The sequence below is a fragment of the Scyliorhinus torazame genome, chromosome 10 (assembly GCF_047496885.1).
Source record: "Scyliorhinus torazame isolate Kashiwa2021f chromosome 10, sScyTor2.1, whole genome shotgun sequence".
Lineage (NCBI taxonomy): Eukaryota > Metazoa > Chordata > Chondrichthyes > Carcharhiniformes > Scyliorhinidae > Scyliorhinus > Scyliorhinus torazame.
Window position 1 is genome coordinate 170,154,580 of NC_092716.1, and position 16,761 is coordinate 170,171,340.

General features: G+C 49.4%; 1 protein-coding gene across 4 annotated transcripts in view; it reads right to left on the bottom strand.

Moving 5' to 3' along the window:
- Window positions 1-16,761, bottom strand: part of LOC140431032 (protein phosphatase 1 regulatory subunit 12A-like) — a 349,337-nt gene that overhangs the window by 16,151 nt on the left and 316,425 nt on the right. For all 4 annotated transcript variants that reach the window (XM_072518929.1, XM_072518928.1, XM_072518930.1 and 1 more), the window contains 3 exons: window positions 8,426-8,442; window positions 7,140-7,266; window positions 4,901-5,005 (listed from right to left, as the gene is read on the bottom strand). In XM_072518929.1, coding sequence (XP_072375030.1) covers window positions 4,901-5,005; window positions 7,140-7,266; window positions 8,426-8,442 — 249 coding nt within the window. The remainder of the gene's footprint in view (window positions 1-4,900; window positions 5,006-7,139; window positions 7,267-8,425; window positions 8,443-16,761) is intronic.

Genomic DNA, 16,761 nt, shown 5'->3' on the forward strand with positions numbered 1-16,761 from the left:
TATAAAAATAAGACAGAAAGAGGAAAAATGAAGCCATCTATTTATATAGCACCTTTCATGACCTCAGGACATCCCAAAGCCAGTTAAAATTGTTCTGAAGTATAATAACTGTTGTAAATGTAGCAGTCAATTTGTGCACAGCTAGCTCCCACAAACATCAATGTGATGGTGACCAGATTACCTCTTTCAGTGGTGCTATCCAAGGCAACGAGGAGAACTCTTCGGTTCTTCTGCAAGTAGGGATCTTGTACGTTTATAAGAGTTGGCAGTCCGGGCCTGAGATTAATGCCTCTTCTGAAAGGTAGCACCTCTAAAAGTGCTGCACTGCACAGAAGGCAGCCTCGTGGGACTTGGACCTCCGGTGGCGGCCATGGTGTGAATGGTCACACATTTTGCATCTCCCATTCGAGGCTGTTTTTTTCGGACCATTTCCCCGTTTGGAGGGTGGATGTGTGGCTAAAAAATTTTAGTACGTGTCAGAGGGGAGTTGGATTCCACGGGTGGGACTGGTGGATGGATTCAAGGACCAGAAGTGGGTCAAGAAGAAGGGATCAGCTGGAGCAGGAGAATCTTTGTGTGCCACTGCTTAAGATGGCGGAGGGTGCAGGACCGGCGCCGCCTACCCAATAGTCGATGGACCAACTGGTGGACTTCTTAAGTGAGAAGTTTAGCCAGTAGAGAAGAGAGGCCCATGAGGTCGTAGCCAAGGCTGTAGACCTGTTGAAGTCTGTGATTGATCGAGTGGAGCAGAGGTTGGAGTCCCAGGGTTTGGCTGACGGCCGAGGTGGGAGTAATGCAAGATAACCAGAGGCGGCTGCAGGAGAACCGCTCCCGGAGGAAGAACATAAGCATTGTAGGGATGCCTGAAGGCATCAAGGGAGCGGACGCTGCCACGTACGTGGCTGGAATGTTGGAGAAGCTGATGGGAAACTTTGGCCGGCCCCTGGAGGTCGATCGAGCACACAGGGCGCTAATGAGGAGGCCGCAGGCGAACGAGCCGCCGAGGGCAATGGTGGTGCGTCTTCACTGGTTCCTAGATAAGGAGAAGATTCTGAGATGGGCGAGGCAGACAAGGAGATGCACCTGCCAGGGGAGTGAGCTGCGAGTGTATCAGGATCTGGGTCCGGATCTGGCGAAGGGGGGGGGGGGGGCAGGTTTAACCGAGTGAAGGCTGCCCTCTTTAAAAAGGGGGTGAAGTTTGGGATGTTGCTCCTGGCTTACCTCTGGGTGACCTTTAGCAATAAAGAGCATCATTTTGGGACACTAGAGGAGGAGGCGGAATACTTGAGAGACAATGGACTGGCAGGTGAAGGAGGACATTGAACTGTGGAGGAGGAGGTGGAGAGGAATGTGGTTTCTTTGGTCCTGTTCTTTTTGGTAATTCCTGTATTGTTTTTCTTTTGTTGTTTATTGTTGCACTCTTGTGAGGGGAGCAAGTGGGGGGAGGGGAATCAGTGGGGGGGTAGGAGGTGGTGGTGCCTTGCGGGGGGTTGCCAGGCTAGCTGGGCGGGCGATTAACGGGAGTGCAGTGGGTGGTGATCAGGTGGGTAGTGTAGCAGTGGGGGACGGGGTTGTTGTTTTGTGAAGGGGAGGGGGGGGGGGGAGGGGGGTGCTGCTGACGAAGGTATTGTTGCTGGGGCATTATATGGGAGGGAGTGGCGAAGGTGCACTTCCGGGGGTGGGTCTGGAGGGTCGTATGTCACGGGTGGGGTGCTGGCCTAAGAAGGGGTATGGCTGATCAACGGGGATGTGGGGGGGGGGGGGGGAAAGCCCTCCGACCAGGCTGGTCACATGGAATGTGAGGGGGCTGAATGTGCCAGTCAAACGGTTGCATATTTTCGCACATCTGAGGAGTTTGAAGGCGGCACTGTAGCACAGTGGTTCGCACTGATGCTTCACAGTGGCAGGGTCCCAGGTTCAATTCCGGTTTGGGTCACTCTGCGGGGTCTGCACGTTCTCCCTGTGCCTGCGTGGGTTTCCCCCGGGTGCTCCAGTTCAAGGGCAGATTTGCCACATTTATTGATCAGAAAATGAGTTTCAGAACATAAGAAATAGGAGCGGGGTAGGCCATTCAGCTCCTCGAGATTTTCCTGCCATTTAATAAGACTACAAATGATCCTTGACCACAATTCCACTTTTCATCTGGTTCCATATTCCTTGATCCACTCAGTACCAAAAACCCATCAATCTCAGCCTCACGTTTATTCAGTGGCTGAGTGCCACTGCTTTCTGGGATAAAGAATTCCAAAGATTCACAGCCATTTGAGTACCAAAAGTATTCCTCATCTCAGGTTGTCCCCTTACCTTGAGACTATGCTTCTTAATTCTAGACTCTCCAGCCAGACGAAACAGTTGTTCAATCTCCACCCTGTCCTGCTCTCTCAGAATCTTACATGCTTCAATGAGATTACTTCTCATTGTTCCAACTTCTAAAGCGTATAGGACTTGCGCATCAGGGGATTTTATTTTCCCAGTGCTTCCCGTGGATGACAATGTGTGATGAGGATCTCTTAATAATGATCCCACTTCTCTTTCAAGTTGTTGAATTGGCTACCTGCTAGCTTTCCTTAAAGTCTCCAGGGCTTGTATTCTCCCTCAGAAGGGTAACTTGTCTACATAATGGCAGGCACCATTGGAGTTGCTGGTCTTTGAAAACTGTGTGACCTTTCACTGAGTGGAATGGTTATGGGCCAAGGATGAGGAGTCACTGATAAGAGTCCCCGTCGTACCTGTAATATCCCTGCATAAACTTTGTACTATGGTGCTATCCAGGCTATCCCCCAGTTTTGGAATCAAATGAGAATGGTTCAAAGGTATTGGAGCCTGATATCTCCAAGGTTAGATCACTCCTGATTGTACCGTAAGACTTCTTAAACCCGAGAGATTTCACACATTCCAGAGTAGACTGCAATTCTGTAATGTAGTTAAACCACTGCACAGATACAGGTAGGAGAATCCTTCAATATAGCTGTCAGAATTTGCATGGTTTTTCACACACTTGTAAATGTCTCAGGTGAACTAATGGTGCTCACAAAACAACTTTCCCGTATGGGCAATTGCTGGGTAGCAGAAATTCTGGAACAGCATGAAGCTATCTTTGAGCAATCCCTTCAGTCTACTTCCTGTTCATCTTCACTTGTGCTGTAGCTCCACCCAGTGCTCCCTTCTTGAACTATCATCTTCCTCCAGAATGGACGTTCCTGGGCAAGTAATCATGCAACTAAAATACTTAACCTATTCCAGTTTCAGAGTTAACCGGAGAAGTAACCTCCTACATATTCAAGTCTAGAAATCTCGTAACCTACTGTGAAACCTTTACTTTACAACATATCCTGATTTCAATTTTAGACCATCAAATCTGTTCAAGCAGCCACAGGCCTAATGGCTGAAAATCATGAATCAGAGACTGAATTAAATATAATCTGTGAAAGTGCACTGTCTTTATCTGTATTATGTGTGCACGTGTGTGTGACATTGTGTTACTTTGGGGTAGGTGTGTGGGAATAAATCACCTTTATTTTAAACTCACAAAAGCTTGCTGCTGAATTAGCACATGAAATGCACACACCAAGGGTTAGAAAAGACACACTTCATTTCACACAAAACGTACTGATTACAGGCAGTCCATGAATGTAGATATACAATAGAAATATACTGGGAAGGAGTATAGTTGGCAATATAAGTAACAGATATCATGGGCGGGATTCTCCGAACCCTGCCGGATCAGAGAATCGCCGGGGGTCGGCGTGAATCCCGGCGGCCTCCAAATTCTCCCACCCCACAAAAACCGGCATGGCGTGAGTCACGCCGTCCACCTCGGTGAATGGCGGGGTCCGGCGCGACTCAATGGGCCCCGGGGCCGCCCAAATTCTCCGGACCACGATGGGCCGAAGTCCAGCCTGCCTGTAGCCGTTCCCGCCGGCGTAAATTGGAGTTGGTCCCTTACCGGTGGGCCCTGGCGGCACGGGCGGCCTCCGGGGTTATTGGGGAGTCGCGGGGGGATCTGGCCCCAGAATATGCCCCCACGGTGGCCTGGCCCACGGTCGGGGCCCACCGATCCGTGGGCGGACCTGTGCCGTGGGGGCACTCTATTCCTTCCGCACCGGAGGCCATGTTCATCCACCATTCCCGGTGCGGAAGTGACTCCATGTGCGCATGCGTGGGGATGACGTCAGCAGACGCTGACGCTCCCGCACATGTGCAGACCCGCGCCGGCTGGCGGAGTCCCTTCAGCCCCAGCTGGCATGGTGCCAAAGGCCTTCCACGCCAGCTGGTGGGGCGCAAACCGCTCCGGCGCCTTCCTAGCCCCTGAAGGTGTGGAGGATTCCGCACCTTTGGGGCGGCCCGACGCCGGACTGGTTCCCGCCACTCCACTGCGCCGTTTTTGCCCGCCCTGCCAATTCCCGGAGAATCCCGCCCCATGCGTGTGAATTTCTTCCATCTGGGAGGTTGACTTATTTATTGAAGAAACTGCATTCACCTGCTTGGCCAACCTTCCCCAGATATCTCAGACTGCAAGCTGCTCTCCTCATTTAAAAATAGCACACCTTTTCTCGATTATCTCCCACAACACCATCACCTGGGTTCTCTCAGAGAAGGAAGCCGTTTGCGAGCACATGGTGCAAATCTTATAATCCCTTCAAATGGGAGAAGTTGGACGTAACTCGTAGCAAAATAAAAATGAGTGAACTTGCACAAAAAAAACATTACAACTGTGCAGACAGCCAAAGGATAGTTGCAAAGGGGGGCACAAACGAATTGTCTCTAATTCTGGAGCTCTATGCGATAGGTTCTCCGTTTCACCCTGATCCTATTAATGCTGCATTAATCCCACTAAATCTTAACAATTAACTCAACCAAGCATTCAAAAGGCTGCATTGTGTGGGGACTTTTTGCTTACCTGTGTGGCCTTCTCTAATTCCAGCTTTGTCTGTGTGATTTGCATCTGCACCTCCTGCAGCTGGTCTCTCAATTGGACATTCTTTCTTTGAAGCTCTTCGTACAGCTGTTACCGAGGAAGACGGAAACATTTACTTTCCAAGCAACATTTCTGATCAGCAAAACTGCTCAAAATAACATCAAGGAATTCACTTGAGCATAAATACTGGAGGAATTGATATTGCCAACAGGAACTGACAGGCCAGATCGGAGTTAGAATAGACCTTGATAACGGTGACCATCATATAGATTAGGGTTAGGTTTATGATGGAAAAGGGAATCATGTATGAGAAACATTTCTCCTTGAAAAGGCAGGCTTGAAAGAACAACCCTTCTACTGGAGTGTTGCCTGTAACTTTCCCTTCACTTTTAGTTCGACCCCTCCTGGACTGTATAGATAGGTTTCTGTTGGCTTCAGGGATTGTATTGGTAACCACAGTTCATTGTCTTGTAAAACTGTTACATTCACTCCAGCGTCTAGTTTAAAGTTGGGGATCATAAACTGGTTTAATGAAAAATGAAGGAGGGCATGCCAGGAACAGCATCAGGCACATCTAAAAATGAGGAGCCACCCTGGCGAAGCTACATGCCTAACAGCAGATAGATAGAGCTTTTACAAAAATAAATTTAGAGTACACAATTAGTTTATTCCAATTAAAGGAGCAATTTAGTGTGGCCAATCCACCTAACCTGCACATCTTTGGGTTGTGAGATGAGATCCACGCAGACACGGGGAGAATGTGCAAACTCCACAAAGACAGTGACCCGGAGACGGGATTGAACCCGGGTCCTCAGTGCTGTAGGCAGCAGTTCTAACCACTGCGCCACCGTGCCGCCCGCAGATAGACAGAGCTAAGCCATCCCACAACCAATGGATGAGATCAAAGTTCTGCAGTCCTGTCATATCCAGTTGTGAAAGGTGAGTATTAAACAACTCACTGGAGGAGGCTCCACAAATGTTCCCATCCTTAATGATGGGGAAGCCCAGCACCACAGAATGAATAAATATATTTTTTAACAGAGGCCAGTGTTATGAATGTGAGGTTTTAGAAATTGATTATGCTTCGGACTCTTTAATTCATGTTAAAATGGAGGAATGAGTCATGTGATTTGCTGAGATTTCTGCTGAACAAACCTGCGTGGCTTTGTTAACATGGTGCTGGGGTGAGGGGAGCAGGTCAAAAGCGATCGGAGTGCAAATTATATTTTACATCCAAAAACAAAGGCAAGAACAACTGTGCTGACTGTGGACAGACTTTCGGTCTCTATTTAGACAGAAAGAGAAAGAGGGGAGTGGTCTCAAAGAGACAAAAGGGTGCAGCTTGTGTGGTCAACAGTGAGAGGAAGGAAGGGCAGCACGATGGCGTGGTGGTTAGCACTGCTACCTCACGGCGCTGAGGTCCCAGGTTCGATCCCGGCTCTGGATCACTGTCCGTGTGGAGTTCGCACATTCTCCTGTGTTTGTGTGGGTTTCACCCCCACAACCCAAAAGATGTGCAGGGTAGGTGGATTGGCCTTGCTAAATTGGAAAAAATGAATTGGGTAGTCTAAATTTTTTTTAAACAGTGAAAGGAAGGATATGCGTCCCCTTTGAGCTACTAGGTGGGAGGGCGGTCTCTGGTTGAAGAGGTATATCCCCTAGTGCTCTAAATACTGTGGAAGATTTACCCTGTCGAGGTTAGAAGGAGAAATAACTTAGTTCTGGTCCTCTATTCAAGAATCTTCCCAAACCTGAGGGAAGCGCATTTCAACAGTCATTCGACATTATGACTGGACGAAACAGGGAAATGTGAACCAGTTGGAAGCTGGGAGAGTGACGGTGAATTATTCCTATTAATTCTAACCTTTCCAATCAATCCTGTGGAGAGCATGCTGTATTCTATGTATATGCAAATAGAGTTATCGGTCACATTAAAACATCGACATGGATTATCTTTTTGTCGTTAGAATATTAGTCACTTACTAGGCAGTGTTTCTTTCATTTGTTTGGGACAGTTGAAATCTTGTCATATAATTTCTAGAAGTTGGTCACTGGAAATTCAAGTAACTTTTTCAAATGTAGTCAGTTTTTATGGACTGTAACACCAGTTAAAGGAATAGAGAGTTCTGGAAGGGTCTATTAAGGTGCAGGAGGGACAAGGACATGAAGTGATATAAACATTAGCTCTTGAATGAAAATCTGGTCAGAGCCCCAAATTTACCTTTCTGTAGCCTCTCCTATCAGTTTCAATCTCTGCCTGACCTTGAGTAGAATGTAGGCCAGTGTCCAAATACGAAGTCACTTCTTTGTTTGACAAATTCCTTTGGCTGCTTTCTGTGGTATCTCCCCTGTAAGTTACAGAAACATAGATGGAAATAAAGCAGCAAATTTAAATTGTACTGTATCGATCCAAATTTCATGTCCATTGCGGCCACTGCCAAATGATAGAGGGTACAATAACCAGGTATAAAGTGCAATAGCAGTGCTTCCAACTTTGCCAGTGCAAGCAATTCATTGCTGTGAGATGGACAAAGCACGAGGTACTCCAATTACATCCACAAACTTCAGGAATCTATATATTTCCTACTAACACCGGCCTTCTAAAACACCACCACTTTTGTTGCCATTTACACCATCACCTCTAGCCCATGTGAGATACAGCCGATTCTCAAAGAACTTTCAAGGCCATGATCATACTATATCGACTTGACTGCTGTTCTCTCTTGAAATCAGCCATCTGATTCTGATCATGTTGCAGTTCTGCCGTAATACAAAAATTACGGTCTCAGTAACACTCCACGCTGACTAAACCTCTCATCAGTGTTCAACCAGTGAACAAAACGTAACCACTTAGGAAAGCATCTGAACTCAAAGCTTCAACTGAGGGTTCTATAGGACATCCCCTCAACGAGTGGTGATATAAGGACAAACAGTATGGAGATCTTTAAAGGTGTGCCTTTTTGGACATGACGAGCGATAACCTGGGAGCCCCCCAGGCACAACCATCACAAGAAGAAAGGACCCTGGGTTTTGAAGCCGAGAGAAGACATCCATATCGAGTGATCGTAGCCTGCCAGCCTCCTTTACTAATTGCGGGTAAAACCTAAAGCTCAGCTGTGAGCCGGAGTCATACTTTGTAGAGTAAGTGAATTACGAATAAAATTGTGTTAAACCGTGAAAGAAAATTTGGACATGACAGAGGGGCTCCTGAGTGATAAATATATCAGCCAATATGATCCGAAACCGTGCAGACTAAGAAGGACCTGTCACAAGATGATGAAAATTAAGAATATCCAGTCCACATGAGCTCATCCTATTCAACCAGGGTCCGTGAAGAGGTAATAGATCGTATCCGTCACAGCAGCTGAGATTTTGTGGTTCCAATACTTGGGAAGGGAAAAATGAGCGAGTGACCCCGGCCAGAAAGGATATCCCTTGGTGTTAGGTGAGGACAGAATCATTCTTGGCCTTGATAGGATGAGAAAGGGAGAGAGATAGAATCCTTACCTGGTCAGATATTCAGTCTGCAAAAGGAAAAAAAAAGAAATCATGAAACCAAAATCAGAAATAAATAAACACTGAAAATAATTGAGGGCAAGAAACAATACATTTATAATCCGACATATCTGCCATGTGAATTCTCATTCAGGTCTATCTCATCTTCAGTCTCGACTATTCCAATACTTGCCTGTCTCACCTCCCAACTCCATCCTCCAAAAAGCACAACTCATTTCAAACCAATTTTTACATTCTGTCCTGCAGCAAACCTTGCTACCCCACCATTATCCACACCCAAACTACAATATAAAAGCAAAATGCTGGACTTCCGGTGGCGGCTATGAGGGAGTAAGTTGCACATTTGGTGGCTCTCGCTCCGGTCGGACTTTTGGACCTTTTCCCTGGACTTTTTTGTGCTTTTGAGCGCTGGATCTGAAGGCATAGCACTCAGGCACTGACTCCAGATATAGGTGTATGGAATTAAGAAGCAGAAAGACTCGTAAACAGCTGAAGAAGTGGGCAAGCAAGGGCAGTGTGGAGGCTGATGCTGAGGACAATATGGCCAATGTCCGGACCCCGGTGCAGACAGCCCAGCCAACGGAGCATCTGCTGAAGGTCATCCAAGAGGGCTTCCCCGCGCTGAAATGGGACAGTTTAGACCCGATCCAGAAATCAATCGAGCGCCTGGAGCACAGCCTGGATGCCCAGGATCGGATTATCCAGAAGCTGGAGAAGGCGCTGGAGGAGGAGGAGGGTCACCAAACGGTGGTGGAGGTGGAGATGGGGAGGCTGAAAGACCAACATAAAAGGCTTCTGGAGAAGGTGGAGGACCTGGAAAATAGGTCCTGTCGGCAGAATTTAAAAATCGTTGGTCTCCCGGACGGGTCTGAGGGAGAGGCTGCCGCGGCGTATGTGGCAGACATGTTCCAGAAGCTGTTGGGGAATGATGTCTTCCCTCGCCTGTTGGAGGTGGACAGGGCACACAGAGCGCTAGCGAGGCAGCCGCGAGCGGGGGGGGGGGGGCCAAGCGATGGTGGTCAGGTTCCACAGATCTCTGGATAAGGAGCGGGTGCTACAGTGGGCCAAGCGCATACGGAGCTGCAATTGGAACAATAGTGTCTTGCGCATCTACCAGGACCTGAGCGTGGAAGTGGCCAGAAGGAGGGCTGGCTACAGGCAAGTCAAAGAGATTTTGTTTAAGAAGCAGGTGAAGTTTGGGCTGCTATACCCGGCGGCCTTTGGGTCACACACGAGGGACAGCACCACTATTTTGAGGAGCCCGAGGATGTGATGGACTTCGCCAAGAGAGAAGAGCTGGTACCGAACTGAGGACTTTTGGACATAAGTTAAAAAGTTATTGAGTGATGTTTATATGTTTTTCTTGTTTTTTTTCTTTTGTATTCGAGTTTTTGCTGGAGAAGAGGGAAATTAAGGTATTTGATGCTGGGGGCTTATTGTGTTCTGATGGGGGTGGTTGGAGGTGCCTATTACTTAGGTTGTATTACTTGAATTGCACTAGTATCGGGTTTTCTCTGTTCCTTGTTTTTTTTCAGAGCAATTGATCGAGGATGGCTGGTTTGGGGAAGTAGTGTCGATGGGCGGGGGGAATGGGTCAGAGGGAACAATAGGTGGGAGACTTGTTGGCGCCGGAGTCGAGAGTCACCAGGCCAGCTGGGTGAGCTGGTCTACGGAAGCCAGGTTGGGGGGGGGGGGGGTCTGCGTATAGCTAGTTTATGGCAGGGGTTAGGTTACAGGGTGTTGTTGCTAGGAGAGGGAAGGGGGGTAGTTGATTTGCTGATGAGGGGGGGACTTGGGTTTGGGAACATGGAGGTCGGAGGTGGGGGCTGCCAGGAGACGGGCCAGGTGAAGCGCGTCACAGGGGCTAGGGGCGGGCCCAAGAAAGGAGATGGCTGATCGGCGAAGGGGGGAGGCTTGGTGCCCCCCAACCAGGCTGATCTCCTGGAACGTTAGAGGGTTAAACGGGCCGGTAAAGAGGGCAGTGTTCGCGCATCTGAGGGCGCTGAAGGCGGACGTAATTATGCTACAGGAGACTCATCTGAAAGTAGCTGACCAGGTCAGATTAAGGAAGGGTTGGATTAGCCAGGTCTTCCACTTGGGGCTGAATACTAAGACCAGAGGGGTCACGATTTTGGTTAAACGGGTGCAATTCGAGGTGGGTAGCACAATCTTGGATGGGGGTGGCAGATTTGTCATGGTGAGTGGAAGCGCGAGGGGGTGAGGGTAGTTTTGGTCAATGTATATGCCCCAAATTGGGATGATGTGGATTTTATTAAGAGGCTGCTGGGGAAGATACCGGACCTGGACTCGCACAGGCTGATTCTGGGAGGTGATTTTAACACAGTCCTTGACCCCGGCCTGGACCGGTCATGTTCAAAAACGGGTAGGGTGCAGGCAATGGCAAAGGAACTGAAGGGGTTCATGGAGCAAATGGGGGGGGGGGGGGGGGGGGGGGGGGAGTTGACCCATGGAGGGCTAGTCAGCCGACGGGGAAGGAGTTTTCGTTCTATTCACATGTTCATAAGGTGTATTCCCGAATTGATTTTTTCATCATCAGCAGGGATTTGCTGGCGGGGGTGGCGGACGTAGAATATTCGGCGATTGCTATTTCGGATCATGCTCCACATTGGGTTGATCTGCAGGTCTGTAAGGAAAGCTTTCAGCATCCTCAATGGAGGCTGGAGGTCGGTCTGTTGGCGGACGAGGCGGTGTGTGAGAGGGTGAGGAAATGTATGCAAAACTACCTGCAGGTCACCGACACAGGAGAAGTCTCAGCTGCGGTGCTGTGGGAGGCGCTGAAGGCAGTGGTGAGAGGGGGAGCTGATCTCAATTCGAGCACATAGGGACAGGACGGACAGGGCAGAAACGGACCGACTGGTAAAGGAGATCATACAGATAGACAGCAGATATGCAGAGACCCCAAGGGCAGAGCTATTAAGGGAACGACAGAGGCTACAAACGGAGTTTCGGGTGTTGTCCACACGTAAGGCAGTAGAGCAGCTTAGGAAGGCGAGGTGCGCGATCTACGAACATGGGGAGAAAGCCAGTAGAATGCTGGCACAGCAACTGAGGAAGTGGGAGGCAGCCAGGGAAATAGGGAAGGTAGTCGATTGTGGGGGGGAAACTTGGTAGGATGATCCGGCAGGGCTGAACAAGGTGTTCAGGGACTTCTACAGTAAGCCTTATACCTCGGAACCCCCCAAGGGGCCGGAGGGGATGAGGTACTTTTTGGATGGACTGACCTTCCGAAAAGTGGGTAGGGGGTTGGTAGACGGGCTGGGGGCCCCGATTAGGACCAAAGAAATATTGGAGGGCTTGAGGGCCATGCAATCGGGTAAATCCCCGGGGCTGGATGGGTATCCAGCGGAGTTCTACAAAACGTTCTCTGAGATGGTGGAGCCAGTGCTGGTTAGGGTTTTCAATGAGGCAAGAGACAGAGGGGTTTTACCCCCGACGATGTCACAGGCCACCATCTCCCTAATATTGAAACGGTACAAAGACCCGGACGCGTGTGGGTCCTATAGGCAGATCTCTTTGCTCAATGTAGATGCAAAATTACTGGCCAAGCTCTTAGCTGCTAGGATTGAGGACTGTGTGCCGGACGTTATTATGGAAGACGAAACCGGGTTCGTCAAGGACAGGCAGTTGGTGGCCAACCTAAGAAGGCTGCTCAATGTGATCATGATGCCCCCGGAGAGTAGGGAGGTAGAGGTAGTCGTGGCAATGGATGCCGAGAAGGCTTTTGACCGGGTTGAGTGGGACTATTTATGGGAGGTGCTGGGACGATTTGGTTTCGGGCAGGGCTTTATCGACTGGGTTAGGCTGCTGTACCAGGCTCCGGAGGCGAGTGTAAGGACGAATAGGACGATGTCTGACTATTTTAGACTGTACCGAGGGACAAGGCAGGGGTGCCCCCTCTCCCCACTGCTGTTTGCGCTAGCAATAGAGCCGTTGGTAATTGCCCTGAGAGCTTCTAGGGGTTGGAAGGGGCTGGAACACAGAGTCTCGTCATACGCCGATGACCTGCACTTATACATGATGGATCCAGTGGCTGGAATGAATGAAATCATGGGAATCTTGAGGGAATTTGGTCGGTTCTCGGGGTATAAACTGAACATGGCAAAGAGCGAGGTGTTTGTAGTCCAGGCGAGGGGCCAGGAGGGTCGGCTGAGGGGGCTGCTGTTTAGGTTAATAGGGGACAGTTTCAGATACTTAGGGATACAGGTGGCGCGAGACTGGAGTCGGCTGCACAAGTTGAACTTATCCCGGTTGGTGGAGCAAATGAGGGTCGAGTTCCGGAGGTGGGATGCAATCCCACTGACACGAGTGGGGAGAGTGCAGACGGTTAAAATGACGATCCTCCCGAGGTTCCTGTTCGTATTCCAGTGTCTCCCCATTTTCATTCCGCGGTCCTTTTTTAAGAAGGTCAATAAAACGATTATGGGATTTGTGTGGGCGGGAAGTCCCTGCGGGTGAAGAGGGTGATGCTCGAGAGGAACCGAGGGGAAGGGAGGCTGGCGCTGCTAAACTTTAGTAATTCCTACTGGGCGGCCAACATAGCTATGATAAGGAAGTGGATGGTGGGAGCGGGGTCGGTTTGGGGGCGGATGGAGGCCGCTTCGTGCAGGGGCATCAGTCTGGCAGCCCTGGTCATGGCGCCCCTGCCGCTCCTGCTGGCACGGTACTCCACCAGCTCTATAGTGGTGGCGACTTTGCGGATCTGGGGCCAATGGAGAAGGCACGTGGGGGGAGTGAGAGCATCATCGGTTTGCCCCGGGGAATATGGACAGTGGGTTCCGAATATGGCGGAGGCCTGGGATTGAGCGGATGGGGGATCTGTTCTTAGAAGGGAGCTTCCCGAGCATGAGGGCGCTGGAGGAGAAATTTGGGCTGGCAAGAGGGGGAATGATTTCAGGTACTTGCAGGTGCGGGACTTTCTACGCAGACAGGTTCCATCCTTCCCACGCCTGCCACTTAGGGGGATCCAGGACAGGGTAGTGTCCAGTGGATGGGTGGGGGAGGGGAGGGTCTCGGATATATATATAGAACTTATGGGGGCAGAGGGGACGCTGACTGAGGAGCTGAAGCTTAAGTGGGAAAAGGAGCTCGAAGGTGAGATAGAAGAGGGCTTATGGGCAGAGGCGTTGAGTCGGGTTAACGCGACCGCAACATGCGCTAGGCTCAGCCTGATTTAATTCAAGGTCGTCCACCAGGCACACATGACAGTGGCCCGGATGAGTAAATTCTTTGGACTGGTGCGCCAGATGTGCTGGAGGACCAGCGAACCATGTCCACATGTTCTGGGCATGTCCAAAACTCAGGGGGTACTGGCAGGGATTCGCGGAGGTTATGTCCTGGGTACTGAAATCAAGGGTGGTGATGAGTCCAGAGATGGCAATTTTGGGGGTTTCGGAGGACCCGGGAGTCCAGGAGGAGAGAGAGGCCGACATTTTGGCCTTTGCTTCCCTGGTAGCCCGGAGACGAATTCTGCTGGTATGGAGGGACTCAAAGTCCCCGAAGTCGGAGGCCTGGCTATCAGACACGGCGAGCTTCCTCGGTCTGGAGAAAAATCAAGATCGCTCTGAGAGGGTCATTGTCAGAGTTCGCCCGGAGGTGGCAACCATTTATCGACTTCTTCGTGGAAAGTTAATCGTCAGCCGGGGGGTTGTTGGGGCAACGTAGATTAGGGGGTAGTTAGGCAGGTACTTGTGGGAGGGAAGCTGGTTTTTGCACTATGTTGATTGTTCTTTGCACACTGTTTTGTATTGTTGCTGTTTACTATGCCAAAATGCCTCAATAAAATAGTTTATCAAAAAAAAAGCAAAATACTGGGCATGCTGGAAATTGTCACTAAAAACAAAAAATGCTGGAAATGTGTATGTCAGGTAGCATCGTGATAAGGGGAACAACGTTAACAATAACACCAGCCAGAAATTTACACCGGTTTTTAGGTGTGGGGGTGGAGAAATCGTACAAACGGAATTCCCTCTGGGTTCTTTTGCATACATGATTTTATGCTGGGATGGGCAAGGCCTCGGAAGCGAAGTCTGCCCTTGCCTCAATTGGGACCCTGAAGTGACCACTTAAGGCAGTTTCCACTTTGCCTCAGTTTATAAGTTGGCAGGGGGATATCACTTGTGTGGAGGAAGACTGAAATTCAGCTGTAAGATATTGGGTGGGAAGGGTGGCAGGGAAGGGCACCTCCATCAGAAGCCCCCTTCTGAAGTCGGGAACCCCAGCTCCACACCTGTTAAGGCCCAATGGCCTCCGGACGTTCATCCTCTCCCCTTCCAGCCTCTCGAGACCCCAATGACCCTCCCCTGGCCTTTCCTGCCCTGAGACCCTTGAACTTACCTGGGCCACGGGTGCCCGGAATTAGAGTCCTACATTTCTGCTTCTGTCCACAGCAACACTGTCGCTGTAGGAATGTGAGAACGGCTGGCCAATTAGATTGGCCGGCAGCTGTCCAAGACGTGACAGCCTCCCGTGTGAGGGGCAGAAGTCTTTGATTTCACCGTCCATCATCCCCTCATCCCCTCCCCACCAACCGACATACAAGTGCTTGGTCCTGTATGTCACAAGTTTAACATTTTCATCCATGCTTAAATTTCTCTGTAGTTACCTCTTTCCTTCTCTACAACCTCTTCCCAGCCTACAAAACTGTCCCAACATCACCAATTGTCACTCACCGTTCTCCCAATCTCACCACCCCTGTTACCCCTGCCAAATACACCCTATTCCTGAGATTCCAACCTTCTCTTCCCTTTGCCCTAACATTGGTGGCCACCTCGGACCACCTCTTTGGAATCCGCTCCCTAAATCCATCCACCATCCTCTACTCCTGTAATACATTCTTTCAAATCCATATCTTCACCCACGCTTTCAGCCACCTCCAAGTATTTCCACATTTGGCTTGGTGTCTGGTTCGGCTAATGCGACCATGAAGGTGTTTGAAATATCAAGGTATGTTGTTACTGCTGCTATGAACCCTTGCTTTATGCTGACTCATTGTAAGAATGGATTCTATTCAGTGTGAAGTCAACATACATATAATACAGAAAGAAAAGCTGGAGAGGCATTTTAACCCAAACAATTGCGAGTTTGTGTTGGGATGTGGATGGGGGTGGGCTTTAAAGTCACGATTATTATCTGCCACCTATCAGCCCAAGTCTGAAAGTTATCCCGATCTTGCTGCATGTGGGTTTCATTCATCTGAGGAATTGCTGGCATCTCCACTTCTGCCCTTATGATGGAGGGAATCATTGATGAAGCAGCTGAAGATGGTTGGATTCAGGTCACTACCCTAAGAATGCCTGCAGTAAGATTCTGGGACGGAGATGATTAATCCCCAATAACCACAGCTATCTTACTTTGTATATCTTAATGGAGAGTTTTCCCCTTTGACACTGCCCTGATGTCAAGGGCAGTCACTCTCACGTCACCCAAGGAGTTCATGTTTGGACCAAGGCTGTAGGAATGGAGTGGCTCTTGCAGAACCCAAACTGATCACTAGTGTGCAGACGATTGAGTGTCATTTGAGTGCACTACTGATAACACTTTCTATCACTTTGCTGATGTTTGGGGTGAGACAGATGAGGCAGATGGGGCTGGTTTAGCACACTGGGCTAAATCGCTGGCTTTTAAAGCAGACCAAGGCAGGCCAGCAGCATGGTTCAATTCCCGTACCAGCCCCCCCCGAACAGGCGCCGGAATGTGGCGACTCGGGGCTTTCCACAGTAACTTCATTTGAAGCCTACTTGTGACAATAAGCGATTTTCATTTCATTTTCATTTCATTTAATTAATCGGCAAGAATAGAATTGTCCTGCTTTTTGTGGACAGGGCATACCTGGGTAATTCTCAATTCTGTTAGGTAGATATCAGTTTTGTAATGACTGCAGCAACTTTACTAGGAAACAACTTGTTCTGAATACAAGTCTTCAGCAGTACGGCTGAGATGGTTGTCAGGGCTTTTGATCTAAATGGTGTACTCCGTCGTTTTTGGTGTCACTTGTAATGAGTCAGGTTGGTTGAAGACTAGCATTTGTGATGCTGGGGACCTCAGGAGAAGGCAGAGATGGGTCATCCACTTGGCACTTTTGGCTGGAGATGGTTGAAAATGCTACCTGTCTTTTCACTGATGTGCTGAGCTCCCCCATCATTGAGGATGGGGATATTCATGGTGTCTCCATCTCCTATTAGTTATTTAATTGTCCGCCACCATTCATGACTTTGTGTGGCAGACTGCAAAGTTTTGATCTGATTCATTCGTTGAGGTATCCCTGAGCTTTGTATTTGACATGCTTTTCCACATTCATGTCACCGCAT